Below are 15,406 nucleotides of genomic sequence, written 5' to 3'. Positions count from 1 at the left end.
TTTGTTAATTTTTTTTATTTAATAGTTTATATATTAATTAAAAAGTGTTTTTATTTATTTCATTTATAATATCGTGTACTAAGGTATATCATGTATAATGAAATTTAAATTATTTACGTTTTTTTATCTTATTTAAGTATTTTATTGATTAAGATAAGATATATTCTACAATATTTTAATGTATAATATTTTGGTTTTGTTTGGAATCATATGATTATATTTCTATTTAGTTTTTATTGAACTATTCTATTTGCATTAGTTTAACAATTGGTTGAAATTTTAATCTTAATAACAATGATTTGATTTTGTATGTACTTAATATAAGCAAATTATCAATTATTTATTCGTTAATATTATTGTACTAAATTTTTTTTTGAAGCCTTTATTGGTGGATCTGTTGAGAATCTTATTATTATAAATGATGTTATTAGTGATGAACTTGGTACATCTATTACGGAAGGGGGCACTGTTGTGTCGTCATCTTTGTTTCAATGAGGTATATTTCTATCATTATTTAGATTGTGTTTTATCATGTTAGAATGTTAGCTTTTATTAATTAGTTTAGTTTTTTAATAAAACTTTATTTTTATTGCGAATTGTGGTGCGCTGTTTTGGTATGAAGAACGTCTTGGCAAACCTAATAAACCCAAGGTTCCAAGATATTCCCTTTGTTGTATGAATGGGAATATTGAGATTCCTTTCATGATAACACCTCTTGAAGTTTTATTGCGTCTGATGTTCTCTAACGATGCCAAAAGTGTTCACTTCTTGAAAAATATTCGTTCATATAATTCTATGTTTTGTTTTACTTCTTTGGGAGGTAAAATTGATAATAGTATGAACACCGCTCGTTCTCCACCTGTTTTTTGTCTACATGGTCAAAATTACCACTTAATTGGTAGTTTGCTACCGCCGCATGGTGCACGTCCCAAGTTTGCTCAGTTGTATATTTATGACACTGATAATGAGATCAATTATAGGATGGGGTCTGTGAGGTATGTATTTATATATATATATATAGGTGTGCGTTAAAATGATAACCATATTTATGGTGATAACCTAATAACCTATCATTTTATGGGTCAAAAATATCATTTTTACTAAAAATGACATTTATACACTATAATATATATATATATATATATATATATATATATATAAGATGATCAAAATAAATCCAGAAATGCAGCCCAAATCTTGGCCCTGGGATTAGATGATCTAATGGTCAATAATTAACCAAAAACATGGAAGGTCATAATTAAGCAATTTTAGGTCATATTATAATATTTGGGTTTAATGTCATACTAAGATCATTTTAGGTCATGCTTTGTTAGCATGACCTAAATATTAACTAACTATGACCTAAAAGTGTCCTACGTAGATATTGTTCTGCGTTTCTGTATTTAAACAACATCATTATATGATAACATGGAGTTCATTATAATGAACTAATAACAAATATATAATGAACTTCAGATTTCTAAATTATGCATGATGATGTCATTGTTTTTAAATCTCAGAATTCCCTATAATGAACTACAAATAAAGTTGTAATGAACTCCGCATTATTATATAATGATGTGTTTGGCGTTTAGTGTTTAAAACTAGTTTGGTATATAATACAACCCTACATATATATATATATATATATATATATATATATATATATATATATATCAACCATTAGATTAGGTGGATGGTCGGACTAGATGAAACTTTGATAAATGAATCCATGTTACATTATTAGGAATAATTTGTACATTATATGGGTATAATTGTAAAACAGCAGTGAATCATACACGTTTCAACTGCCGGAGGCGAGTTGTGGTTATTGACCTTTTACAACTCGGAAGCACTCATGCATTATGTACATACTAAGATACTTTATTGACCTGTTACATTATGTGGTTATTGTCAGTGTGCGTATGTGGACCGCGTGGTTCACTGCCGGAGGTGAGTCATCCGTGCATGGCCGACAATAAAAGGTTGGACGGCGGAGACCCTCAAGCGAAGGGAGGACGCAGAGCGTGACCAGTATGGAACATGGAGGTTGGAGGCCTGGATTGGCAAAGAGAAGTTTCTTCAGGAGGAGGAAGTAAGGATGTTGGAATCGTTGAACATGGGAGAAAGATGAGCGCCCAATAGGTACAGAGAGAAGCGAATCAGAGATCAGTTTATCGCTTCAAGCTCGCTCATGGCCCACGCAATTTCAACGTGGGTTGATGATTTTAAAAGAATACATGTTGAGTTGCTAGATGATGAGTGCTTCCGAGTAGGTAGTCAGATAGGAAAGAAAATGTTGGGATTGGAGGATGAGAATGTGGTGGACGATGATGAAATTGTAACAAAACTGACGCAGGGAAGGGATGACGAAGAAGAGTACAGCCCGGAATGGATTGAAGAGATGGAGAAGATGATGGCGGCATACGACAAGAAGAAGGCGATTAGTAGCAGCTTCGCTAGGCCATCGTTTGTGTTGGATGGGTTCGATTGTCCTGACCCCTTTACTACACAACAAACACATGGGGCAGATGGTAGTGGTGGTGGAGAGGAAAACAACAATGATGAGAGAGCACATGATGCCCCAGTTATTGATCAGCCGGGAATTGATGATCAGCCAGGAGACATTCCAATGCACGAGCCAAGAGGTGATGATATCCCCGATATCATATCAAAGGATGATGGTGTAGCCGGACTTGAAGTCTTATTTGAAATGCATACTTTAGTCGGTGCAACTAGGACATCATCAGCTATGGCGGCTGGTTGTATCCATTAACAAACTAAACCCTTTGGTGCTCTTACTTTTGTATATTATTAACATGTTTACAATTGTGGTGCAATTGTGTACAGGCGTCTGAGACAAGAGTTGAAGATGAAGGTGGTGCAATTTTGGTGAGGAACGATGGAGCTGGTACCGAATCTAAGAGTAAAACCCAGACAGAGAAAGCCATCAAAAAGAGTGCAACGGTAGAGGAGAGTGTCAAGGTATTTACATCTTAAACATTACTTGCATTATATACTAGTATTGGTAAATTATTGCCACTGTATTTATTATTACATTATATGTCTGTCTAGCTACATTATATAGGTTGTCTCCTAAATTAATTGGATTTTTTACTCAGATACCAGCCTCGGCCAAGGGGGAACGCGTTGAGATTCAGGCTAACAAAACAACACAGCCCATTAAGGAGTGAGCTCCTAAGGGAGGGAAGGGAAAACAGCTGGCCATTCCAAAGGTGGTTGCATAACTACATTATATGTTTGTATTGGTACATTATTTTGGTGGTTACCTGCATTATTTGGCTTTTGTTTATTTCAATCAGAAACCTGTTTCAGCTAAGGGGAAGGACATTGAGATTGGTGTTGTGAAAACAACACAACCATCTAAAGATGTAGCTGGAAAGGGTGGGAGTGGAAAAGAGTTGGCCATTCCAAATGTGGTTGCTCAAGGAAAAAGGGAAAGGCAAGCAGATCCAACAGGATGAGGCTGGAGATGTGGTATGGAATAGCTTATTTCATTCAAACATTAAAGTAATGGATATGTCAATTTTACCATGTATGGATGTTGTTCACTTGTGTTAACCATATCTTCCATTCGTGCAAGAGGCTACGAATCTTGCAACATCTCGATTGAAGAAAGCCAGTCTGGCTGCTCGGTCTCCATTCAACGAGCGGGCGGTTAGACTAACAGCCAAGCCCAACAATGTTGACAATGAGGTCTACTACTGAGTTCTTAGCACAACTGAAACAAATAAGTAAGTTCTGTAATTTTGTTGTTGTTATTGTTGGCACATCGGTTCTTTTTGTTTAACGGTTTAATGTTGTTCAGGGATTCTGTTATCTACCAAGACAGCTTTAGGAAAACTGTGTAGATTGAGTTCCAGTCTTTAGCACCGTTCAAGGCAGTGAGCCCCGCTATTATAGATACTTGGAGCTCGTACCTGAATAATATGGAAAAGCTCAAGGCACCAGAGACTGTTTCCAGGCTGTTCTTCTCAACAAATTCATGCGTGAGTGAAAAATGTTATATTGTCATGTACAAATTATAGTTATAATTACAAATAATTAACTAGTTAGCCAAATAAACTGTAGAAACACACCGTGGTCGACACACCTCCTGAATGGACAGAACAATGCCAGTTCGAGTCGTTCTAGACTCTACTATTCAAGGAAGCCCTTGGAACGGGTAGCTTTCAATGGGAGAAATATGACATGGTGAGTGTTATTATAATAATGTATCTGCTATTCATTAATAATGTACTCAATAATGTGTCATGTACCTTTCGTTGTGCAGTTCTTCTTCCCAATTTGGGGTACCAGGCAACAGTACGTGGTCTGTTTCGATCTACCTGATGGAAAAATGAACATCATCGACCATAGTTTGGTTGAATCCCGCGGCTCCTTCAACGCAAAGTATGGGAAAACACCCTCCATTCTGGTACGTAATGTGGGTTTTCAATTACGTTGCATTATATTCAACAAAATGTACATTATTTTGAGTTCTTACACACTTTTTATTTATTTGATGTAAAAAAAGTTTTTGGCAGATGCACTTACGAAGTGCAAGGTTCAAAAAATGGCAGGTCAGGTCCGAAAATGTAGTACACATGTCGTCACAATGCCCTGGAGGAACAACATCTGCACCATGGAGACGGGGGTCTATGTCATGCGGCATATGGAGACCTACTTTGGCGAGAGGGAGAAAGAATGGGAGTGCGGATTCAGCGCCAAGGGGACAAAGAGCTTGGAAATGTTCCGAATAAAGTTTGCAAAGACTCTGCTTACTTGTGCACATAACTCCAGAGGTGGCATCACCAAAGTCAAGCCACTAGGCATTGGAGAGAGAGGCCGCCAAAGTTCAACTTCGATAAGTGGGTCGACGATTATGGGCTGGAGTGATCGTATGGATGATGATTGGATACGCTATTTATATTTGTTTGAACTCTGTTTTTTTTATAACTCATGTTGGAAGGGAAAATTGCCGACTTGTGTCTTGATCTGTTTTGAACAATATCTAGTGTGCTGAACTTCTTGCAAACATAATCATATTTTGGTATTAGTGTATGATGTCATTAACTCAAAACATATAATGGATGTAAATTACCCAATAATGTCACGTAACTGCTTAATAATGTAAAATAAGAATAAAATAATGCAGAACAAGTTAACTGAATTTTAATAAAAATGTACAACAAACTGAACAGATATTGTACATAGATTTATGCGATCATGGACTCTCAAAATATAATGGATGTAATTAATCGAATAATGTACAGAATGTGTTTATTAATGAACTGTACTGGAATAATTGTACATAGTAAGTTAAGTTCTTGTGAACAATAATGTACAACTTCATGAATAATAATGTACGTTAACAGATTAATAATGTAATATTATTGTGTATAATGTGCATAATGTGTCTAATAATGAACTGTACTCGAATAATTGTGTACAGTAAGTCAAGTGCTTGTAAACAATAATGTACAACTTCATTAATAATAATGTACATTAACAGATTAAAAATGTAATATTATTATGTATAAAATGTTGACAATGGCAATACTAATAAGACTAAGACAACGAATTGAATAATAAGACTAAACCGAAAACCAACCAATAATGTTGTGAGGTACAAAATACATCAACATTTCCTGTTGCCCTTACGAAGCTCTTTCTCCTTCGCCATCTCTTTAAGCATTGGAGAATTTCTAGAGTCGTGATGGTCCATCTCATCGCACGCCTTACACCGTCTAAGAGGCCTAGTAGCCACTTTTATAGCCTTTTCTCTCTTGGAAATCAGACGGCTCGATGAGCTGCTAGCGTGGCCCTTGGTCTTGACAACATCCGGAGGATGGACCTCAACTACTTCAGGTCTTACCATTCCATAAAACTCTTCAATCATTCACCTCTTTTCCGAGGCGAACGTTGTAGGAGTTCCAGCTTGAAGAGAATTACCAAGTTCTTCCACACCACCTACGAATGCACGAAGCACATCAATGTCCGTCTCAAATCGTTGAAGAAAACCATAGAACATCGAAATCCCTTTATTTGAAATAGTTTTCCTATCGTCAACGATGGACCTGGTAGGTAGGGCGTCATCAAACTGCCCATGTACAGCCTTGGCTAACGGAGTCTTCATCCATCTGCTTTCGCAGTATTTATCAGGAATTTTTTTCACATTGTTCCTGAACAAAAAAAAGATATGGGTACACAAATATCCCTGCCTACCGAAAAGTTTGCATTTGCACGAGTATGAGTCATCAGTCTTATCGTGCCTCAAAAATTATGAATTGCGATTGATGTCCCCAAGCTTGTAGGTGTTAACCTTATCTGTAGATGAAAAACCAAGCACGAGACATCTGGTATTACCCTCAACAATTTCTTCTTGTATTTTCTTGAACAACTATCGGTGTACAGCGTCGAAGCATGTTTCTCGAAGGGCAAAGCCGTGGCCAATATGGGCAGGGCAGTTGCATCGTGGTAGTCCAACTTCGTTCTACTGTTCCGCTGAAATTCAACGGTATTGTTGAAATTCAAGTAGAATTCGGTAATGTTAGCTCGGGGCTTCAAAAATTTTTTGTAGAAGCTGTTCTCTTATTCGGATATGGACGTTGTTCTAATCATCGAACCCAGTGGAAAATCTTTGAACTATGCCGGTATCCAGAATTGCCTATAGTCGTACAATGTGTTGAACCAGTCAACGTCTTCCAGCCCATGACGTTCCACCACTCCATTCCACACCTCTTCGAATTCGTCGGGTTTAAGGAGGTCCGACCAAACACAGACATTGAATTCCTTCTTGAAATCTTCATCCCTCAGCAACCTATTTGGAACCTTGGTGGCTAACTTATGCATTATATGCCACATACACCATCGGTGTCGAGTGCCAACAAGAACCTCTTCATTAGCTGATCTCATGCCCAAGTCTTGATCTGTTACGATCATTTTGGGTGCTACACCCATGCATTCAACGAAATGTTTGAACAACCAAGCAAATGCCCCTGTTTTGTCGTTGTACACCAATCCGGCGGCGAAGGTTACAGGTCTGCCATGATTGTCCTTTCCCGTGAAAGGTGTGAAGATCATACAATACCTGCGTATCACAGAGTAATGCATCATTAGCATCATTACCTACGAATAATGTATAGGACAAGCGTTGTAATGCAGAGAGTAATGTATAATACATGCGTTGTAATGTACAATACAGTTCGTTGTAATGTATACCTGTTTGTGTTGTACGTGGAGTCAAACGCCACAATATCACCAAACATATGGTAATTCATCTTCATCAAACCGTCGCACCAAAAGAGAGCAACCAACTGGTTAGTAGCATTAACTTCGTAGTGATATGTGAATGCCTCGGACATTCCCTTCTTAGCCATATCATCCAACACCATTTGCACGTCGAACCCTTGTGCATATGCTTTGATGTATCGAGAAGCGTTCCTGATATCCCCGACAGTGCAACCGACAAGTTCAAACCCACCGAGAATTTCCTTCAACACCATAAAGGTAAGTGTGGGGCCTATATTAGCCTTGGAACAATCAAGAATGAATTTGTGATGTACATCATCTAACTTTCGATTAAGTACCATTAAATGCTGATGCTCTGCCTCAACCATATAATGGTTATGAACCTCGTTGAACTCATGAATAATATAACCAGGAAGTCCTTCTTCGGAGAAGAACTTGAACGATATACTCACTTTACAACCACAACGCTTGGATAACCGTCAGTGTTTCATAGAAAAACTAGAACGTGCATTTAATTGGCCATCCTCGTTCGACTTCTTGCTGTCTTCCCTATTGCATACAACATAATACTCCCTCCGTCCCGGACTACTCGCACATTTCCTTTTCGGCACGGAGATTAAGGAATGAGTGTATAGCAAAGTCAACAATTGCGGCTGTAGGTGATAATTTTTACTAAAAATGGAAAGAGTGCAAATAACTTGGGATGCCCAGAAAGGAAATAAGTGCAAGTAGTCCGGGACGGAGGGAGTACCAAGTAGTAACACCATCCGTCTTCCTCATTCCTTGTTTGCGCGTATCAAAACCAACAACACGGTCATATACATCGTAAAATGCAAAAGCGAAATCTAGTGATTAGAACTTCTGACCAACGACGGGCTTCAATTCTGGAGAACATTCAGGTACAAGCACCACTGTATAAAATCACAAAAAAATGGCTCAGCAAAGATATACATTACAAATCATAAATCGTCCATTAGTGAGTCAATAAAAACCATTACACAGTAATATATGTACATTATGTTTATCAGTTAAAACTACTCCCTAGCCGAGATGATATCTAAACCCTAGAGGAATGACTGAAACTCGTGGACTTTGGCAACAGGTTTGTTACTTACTACATACTACACCCTAGCCCCAAGTATTGCTAAACCCTTGGGGAATAAATGAAACGTGCGCCAAATAATCAAAAACTGTCAATCTTATATTACTCAAGAAATTATGTAACACAACTAAACTAAACGGCTCAGAAAACATATACATTGCAGTTCACACATCGTCCATTACAGAGTCAATAACATCCATTACCCAGTAATATTTGTACATTATGTTTATCAGTTAAAATTACTCCATAGCCGAGATGGTATCTAAACCCTAGCGGAATGCCTGAAACTCGTAGACTTTGGCGACGGTTGTGTTACTTATTACATACTACACCCTTTCCCCAAGGATTGCTAAACCCTTGGGGAATACATGAAACGTGCGCCGAACAATCAAACACGACCAATCTTAAACTAAACCCTGAAATTGTATAACATATATAAACAAAAAGGCTCAGAAAACCTTATTGCAATGAACGATTACTCCACCAAATCGGTTTTTAAGTGAACAAATTAGTTCAATAATCAACAAAGGAACAAATAAAATTACCTACTTCCATTGTTGAAGAAAAAAATCGGAGAAATTTTTGAGAGCGACATCGACTATCTTCAACGGAGAAGAAATGATGAAAGTTTGGAGAGAGAAGAAAGATTCGTGTAATTCCAGAATAAAAACCGCTGCAATCTTTTGATGGAGAAAATCAAGCAACTTACCATAACCAACTCAATTATGTATACCAAAAAGGCCCTTTACGATTTATTTAATTGTTTAAATTAAATACATGTGGCATTATTTTCAGCCATCAGATCTTGAAATTGAATGACTGAGATTTAGTTGGATGATTGAACAAAACATAGAAAAAGGATATGAATGCATCCATATACATATATATATATATATAGTCCCATTATTCACAAATCCACTCTTAAAGACCGAACCACCGAACCATACCAAATTAGGGTTTTTAGATCTAGTTTTTTATGGATGAGAGACACAAATTTATCAATTATTTCCGCCTTCATCACGAGCCTATTTTAATTCATCCGAAGGTAAATAAGTCATACTAACATGTTACGAAAATTTAACTTCATCCCAATAGGTTTTCACTTCATTCCAGTAGGTTTTTACTTCATTCCAGTAGGATTATTACTTCATTCCAGTACGTAAATGCGGTTTCGCCGTCGCGTGCCGTTCTTTCTCTCAACAATATCTATCACCACTACCACAATGCTGATATGGTGTAATAAACACATGGAATGATGTAATAAATTGTTGGAATGAAGTATGTGTAGAAGCATTTGAAGTCCTACTGGAATGAAGTAAAAACCTTATCCAATGAAGTAATAACGTTTCTGAATGAAGTAATAAACGCACTTGAATAAATTGCATTTTTTAATGTAAATAAAGTAAAAACTCATGTCAATGAATTCAAATGAAACATATGTTGAATCATTTCAAAACCTATTGGAAGAAAGTAAAAACATGTTGTAGTTTCAAGGTATTACGTACGGAATGAAGTAATAAACCTATACAATGAAGTAAAATGGGCTTGTAATGAAGACCGAAAAATTTACACAGCAGCACATCTCATAAAAAAACTAGATCTAATGGCCCAGATTTGGTCTCTAGTTCGGTCTTTAAAATTGGTTCGACATTGATCACAACTCTATATATATAGGGTTTTGATCTATGCAAAACTAGATTTAAATACAGAAACGCAGAACAATATTATACGTAGGGCACTTTTAGGTCATAGTTAGTTAATTTTTAGGTCATGCTAACAAAGCATGACCTAAAATGATCTTAGTATGACATTAAACTCAAATATTATAATATGACCTAAGATTGTTTAATTATGGCCTTCCGTGTTTTTGGTTAATTATTGACCATTAGATCATCTAATCCTAGGGCCATGATTTGGGCTGCATTTCTGGATTTAAATGCATTTTTATTTTGATCATCTCTATATATATATATATGTGTGTGTGTGTGAGAGATTTTACTCTTATAATTCAGTTGATTTTTTTTTATAATATATTTAATGTATTTGTTATTTTTGTAGAGAGATGAATGCTATTAATAATCTTCACTCTAAGATTGTATGTGACCTACAATATATGTTGGATGAGTATAATGTGTTGGTAAAGTCATTCTGGTTGGCTAAAGAAATGATCAAACAACAGAATCCACCAAATGTTAAATTGAGGTTGCTTGGTAAAAGAGGTCGGGATGGAAGGACTTATAACCTTCCTTCTGTATCTGAGGTGGCCATGTTTGTGGTAGGAGATTTTGATCATGCGTTAGGTGATAGAGACATTATTATTGAAAAACAGTCAGACAAACTGCAACGCATCAGTGAACTTCATCCTTATTATCTTTCATTGCAATATCCGTTGTTGTTCCCTTATGGGGAGGATGGTTATACATAATTTATAGGTTTTTCCGATTCTGCCACTTCCTTATTGAGCAACAGAAAGAGAGTTAGCCCTAAAGAGTTTTTTTCGTACCGCATGCATGACAGAGTTTCTGAGTGTTCTATTATTTTGTATGCGAGGTGATTGTTTCAACAATTTATTGTTGATGTGTACATTGTGATTGAGTCTGGTCGTTTGACGTATGTACGAACTCAACAAAAGAAATTGCGAGCTAAAATTTATAGCGGGTTGGAGGAGACCGTTCTACGTGGTGAAACTGATAGTTCCAGGCATGGAAAACGAATAATCTTGCTTTCCAGTTTTGTTGGTGGTGCCCAATATATGATTCAGAATTACCAAGATGCGATGGCTATTTGTAGATGGATTGGCTATCCTAACCTCTTTATAACATTTACGTGCAATCCTAAATGGCCTAAGATTAGTAGGTTTGTTGGGTCCAGGGGTTTAAAATCTGATGATCGCCCTGATATCGTCAGTAGGATGTTTAAAGTAAAATTGGATGGTTTCATAAGGGATGTAAAGAGTAAAAAAAATTTTGGAGCCGTTAAAGCAGGTTTATTTTCCTTTTTTATTTTTATTTTATTTTTAAACATTATGTTAGTGTTTTTATTTTATTATTGAACCATATTTTGTTTATAAATTGTGATGCAGTTATTTACACCATTCAGTTTCAAAAGCGTGGATTGCCACATGCACATATTTTGTTGTTTTTAAGTAATGAGGATAAACAACCTTATCCCCGACGCATTGATGAAATTATATCTGTTGAAATTCCAGATCCATTGATTGATCAGTATTATCATGAGTGTGTGAAAGAATTAATGATGCATGGGCCATGTGGTGTTGTGAGAAAATAGTCCCCTTGCATGCGTGATGGACGTTGTACTAAGTATTATCCCATGAAATTTGTTTCTGATACAGCGGTTGATGATGATGGTTATCCAATTTATAGGCATAGAGATAATGGTCGGTTTGTGGTGAAGGATGGTGTACCTTTGGATAACAGATATGTTGTTCCTCATAATCGTTTCTCCTTATGAAGTATGGTGGTCATATTAATGTTGAGTGGTGCAATCAGTCCTGGTCAATCAAGTATTTGTTCGAATATGTGCATAAGGGTTATGATAGGATGACAACATCTTTTTTTCCAATCTGGTGTTGATGGTGTTGAAAGAAATCTTGATGAAGTAAGTTTGTATTATGATTGTAGATATGTATCATCCTGCGAAGCTGCTTGGAGAATTTTTGGGTTTGAAATTCAGTACAAGGATCCTTCAGTTGAACGGTTGAGTTTTCATCTTCCTAATGAACAACATATCATTTTTTATGAAGTTGATTCGCTAGATAATGTTATGAGTCAGAGGACCATTCATGAGACTAAGTTCTTAGGTTGGATAGAGGGAAATAAGATATATTCTGAATGAAGAAATTTGACATATGGGGAATTTCCGAGCAAGTTTGTGTGGAAGAAAAATCATTGGCAACCTAGAAAGCAATGTTATTCGATTGAGAGGTTGTTTTATGTTGCCCCTGGTTCTGGTGATATGTATTACTTGAGATGTCCGTTGAATGTCGTTAAAGGAGCTACATGCTTTGAATATCTTAGGTTTGTTAATGGTGTTCAGCATGATACATTTCGAGATGCATGTTTCGCTTTGGGATTGATGATAAGGAGTATATTGATGTAATTATTGAGGCTTCTTTTTGGTCCTCTGCCCTTTCACTAAGATTGCTATTTGTGAGTATGTTGTCATCAGAATCTGTTTCCCGTCCGGGTGTGGTTTGGCAAAAGTGTTGGAAACATTTGTCTGATGACGTTGTTTATAACCAAAGAAAATTGAGGAATCAATCCGGTAATGTTTATTTGACATCATATTTTTGTATTTTTTAAATTTAGTAAATATGTTTTGTCGCCCTAATAATATACTCATATTTATTACGTCAGGTTTGGTGCTGAATGATGAAGAAATTAAAAATTATGTGTTGGCTGAGATTGAGAAATTGTTGAAGAATGTTGGTAAAAGTTTGCGAGATTACCATGGTATGACGTATCTAGAATCCCAGTATTTTGAAACATCTCGGAATACATTGGTCAGCGATGAGTTGTGTTATGATCGTGAAGCTTTAGGGAGAGAACATTTGGAATATCTTTCGAAGTTCACGGATGAGCAACGTAATGTTCATGATACGATAATGTCGTCTGTCAATTCAAGTGAAGGAAGAATGTATTTTGTTTATGGTTATGGATGTACTGGTAAACCATTCACATGGAAGTCTTTGTCAGCAGGAATTCATTCGCAGGGAGGTATTGTGTTAAATGTTGCGTCCAGTGGCATAGCATCTCTATTGTTACCTGGAGGTAGAACCGCCCACTCCCGCTTTAAGATTCATATCAATGTGAATGAAGATTCAGTGTGCAATATAAAACAAGGGACGGATCTTGCTGAGCTTATCATATGGGATGAAGCACTAATGATTCATAAACATTGCATAGAAGTCGTGGATAGGACTTTTAGAGATATTCTTCGTGTGTGTAGTGAGTTCAATATGGACAACCGTTTGGTGGAAAAACTGTAGTTTTTGGTGGTGACTTTAGACAAATTTTACATGTTGTTCCTAAATGGAGTCGACGGAATGTTGTGAATACAACCATTAATTCTTCATATCTTTGGAGTAGTTGTACAGTATTGAGATTGACCAAAAACATGAGACTGTTGAGTGTTGAATCCCCTGTTAAAGCTTCTAAGTGAAGGAATTTTCTTCTTGGGTTGCTTCCGTAGGTGATGGAATTGTTGGAGGTCCGAATGATGGTGAAGTCGTTATTGATCTTCCGTCTGACGTTGTATTGTATAATGATGGAGATCCTCTTAAAATCATTGTTGAGAAGATTTATCCTTCTTATATGGATCTTGAGAAGTTGAGCAATTGTTTGCATGATCGTGCTATACTTGCTCCCACGCTTGATGTTGTTGATGAGGTTAACCAGTTCATGATCGCGTTGGATCAGTCTCAGGGTCGAGTGTATTTGAGCTCTGATAGCATTTCAGCTTCTGATTCTACTTCGAATGGTTCTGCTGACATACATTTTTTGAATAATTTGAAGTGTTCAGGTACACCTAATCATGAATTGATGTTGAAAGTTGGAACTCCTGTGATGTTGTTAAGAAACATAGATCATTCTAATGGTTTGTGTAATGGCACCAGATTAGTAATTACCCGGTTAGGGGATTATGTTTTGGGGGCTCGTGTCTTGGGGGCATAGCATTGGTCATAAGGTTTTGATACAACGTATGTCCTTGGTACTGTCTGATCCAATGCTACCATTCAAATTCCAACAACGTCGGTTTCCATTGGTTGTTTCATATGCAATGACCATTAGCAAAAGTCAAGGCCAATCTCTTTCACATGTTGGATTATTTTTGAAAAAACCGGTGTTTAGTCATGGACAACTTTATGTTGCTGTATCTAGAGTGACAAGTCTTGAAGGTTTGAAGATTTTAGTTTGTTGGGATGAGAATGATAGTAGATGTGATTCAACTCTTAATGTTGTCTACAAATAAGTATTTCAAAATGTATGAGTTACTGGTGTTAGAGAGATGTTGGTTACTATTTTGTTGAGAAGATGTGTGAAACAGTTTATTTTTTCAAACAGTTTTATTTATTTTGCGTGTATATCGTATACACACAACATATTTCTCTTTCTTTCCCTCATTTCCTTTCATTACATTGTATCGATAGATTGATACATGTAGAAGTAGAAGTATTTTCTTTAAATCATTATAATCTTATCAATACAAGGTCTACCTTCGAAGTTTATATACATGATTTTTCAATATGTTTATATATTTTTTAATTTCGCTTAATTCGTAATAAATATTTTTTTTTATTTTTTGAGAATCATTTGGCCCGTGCATAGGAAGCTAATCAATTTCAAGCGCGTTCAATTTTAATAAATAAAATAAAATAGAATATAACAAAGGGATACTTCAAGATGAATTTCATATAGGACTAAATTAGATTGGAATTTTATGATATTATATATTGGTTGATAAAATTACAAAAAAAAAGATTAATATTGATTTAAGCTTATTTAATTATGAATCAGTTTGATTAACTAAGTCAATAAATAAATACTGATTACCGTTAATCAGCACATATGATTGGACAAAAATAAAGAAGCAAACAAAACATGTAGCTTCATTATTCTAATTAATTAAGAAACAATCAACACCCAATAATTATTACTACTACAATCAAATTAATCTCCATTAATCAAGAAGTAATCAACATCCATTAACTCTGAAACAATTGCCAAAACTGCAGAAGATAGCAGCCCCATTAATCGGAAAAAAATCAAGAACATAGTAACCTCATTAATCATTCCAGACATGGACTTGGGTCCGAGCCATCCCGACTAGATGCATTTTTTAACATAAATTTTTAGTGTTAAAAATCGAAACTTTTGGTTGAGTTCTAATTTATTTAACAAACTTACAAAGTTAGCTAATTAATTCTTAACTTATGACATTTTTGTAATTGTTCCATAACTTATAATTTTAGACGAGTATGTGGCATTATTTAGGTCATCCACAACGTTGTCATTTACCTGTCCCTTAACT

General features: G+C 36.0%; 1 protein-coding gene across 1 annotated transcript; it reads right to left on the bottom strand.

The window, feature by feature from the left end:
- Positions 1-5,902: 5,902 nt before the first annotated feature.
- Positions 5,903-7,622, bottom strand: LOC121809045 (protein FAR1-RELATED SEQUENCE 5-like). Its single transcript, XM_042209594.1, has 4 exons — positions 7,225-7,622; positions 6,655-7,093; positions 6,326-6,507; positions 5,903-6,185 (listed from the first exon to the last, which is right to left on the bottom strand). Exons 1-4 carry the CDS (start codon positions 7,620-7,622, stop codon positions 5,903-5,905), a joined length of 1,302 nt encoding a protein of 433 aa, XP_042065528.1.
- Between the last annotated feature and the right edge of the window lie 7,784 nt (positions 7,623-15,406).

The sequence above is a fragment of the Salvia splendens genome, chromosome 6 (genome assembly GCF_004379255.2).
Source record: "Salvia splendens isolate huo1 chromosome 6, SspV2, whole genome shotgun sequence".
Taxonomy (NCBI): domain Eukaryota; kingdom Viridiplantae; phylum Streptophyta; class Magnoliopsida; order Lamiales; family Lamiaceae; genus Salvia; species Salvia splendens.
This window is presented reverse-complemented; position numbering and strand designations above follow the sequence as displayed.

Excerpts from the sequence above, each read along its gene's own strand:
- LOC121809045 (XM_042209594.1), bottom strand. The coding sequence starts at position 7,622 with ATGGTTGAGGCAGAGCATCAGCATTTAATGGTACTTAATCGAAAGTTA. Across the intron at positions 7,094-7,224 it reads TCCACGTACAACACAAACAG|GTATTGTATGATCTTCACAC; the intron begins GTATACATTACA and ends TGTGATACGCAG. Across the intron at positions 6,186-6,325 it reads GTTTTTCATCTACAGATAAG|GAACAATGTGAAAAAAATTC; the intron begins GTTAACACCTAC and ends TTTTTTGTTCAG.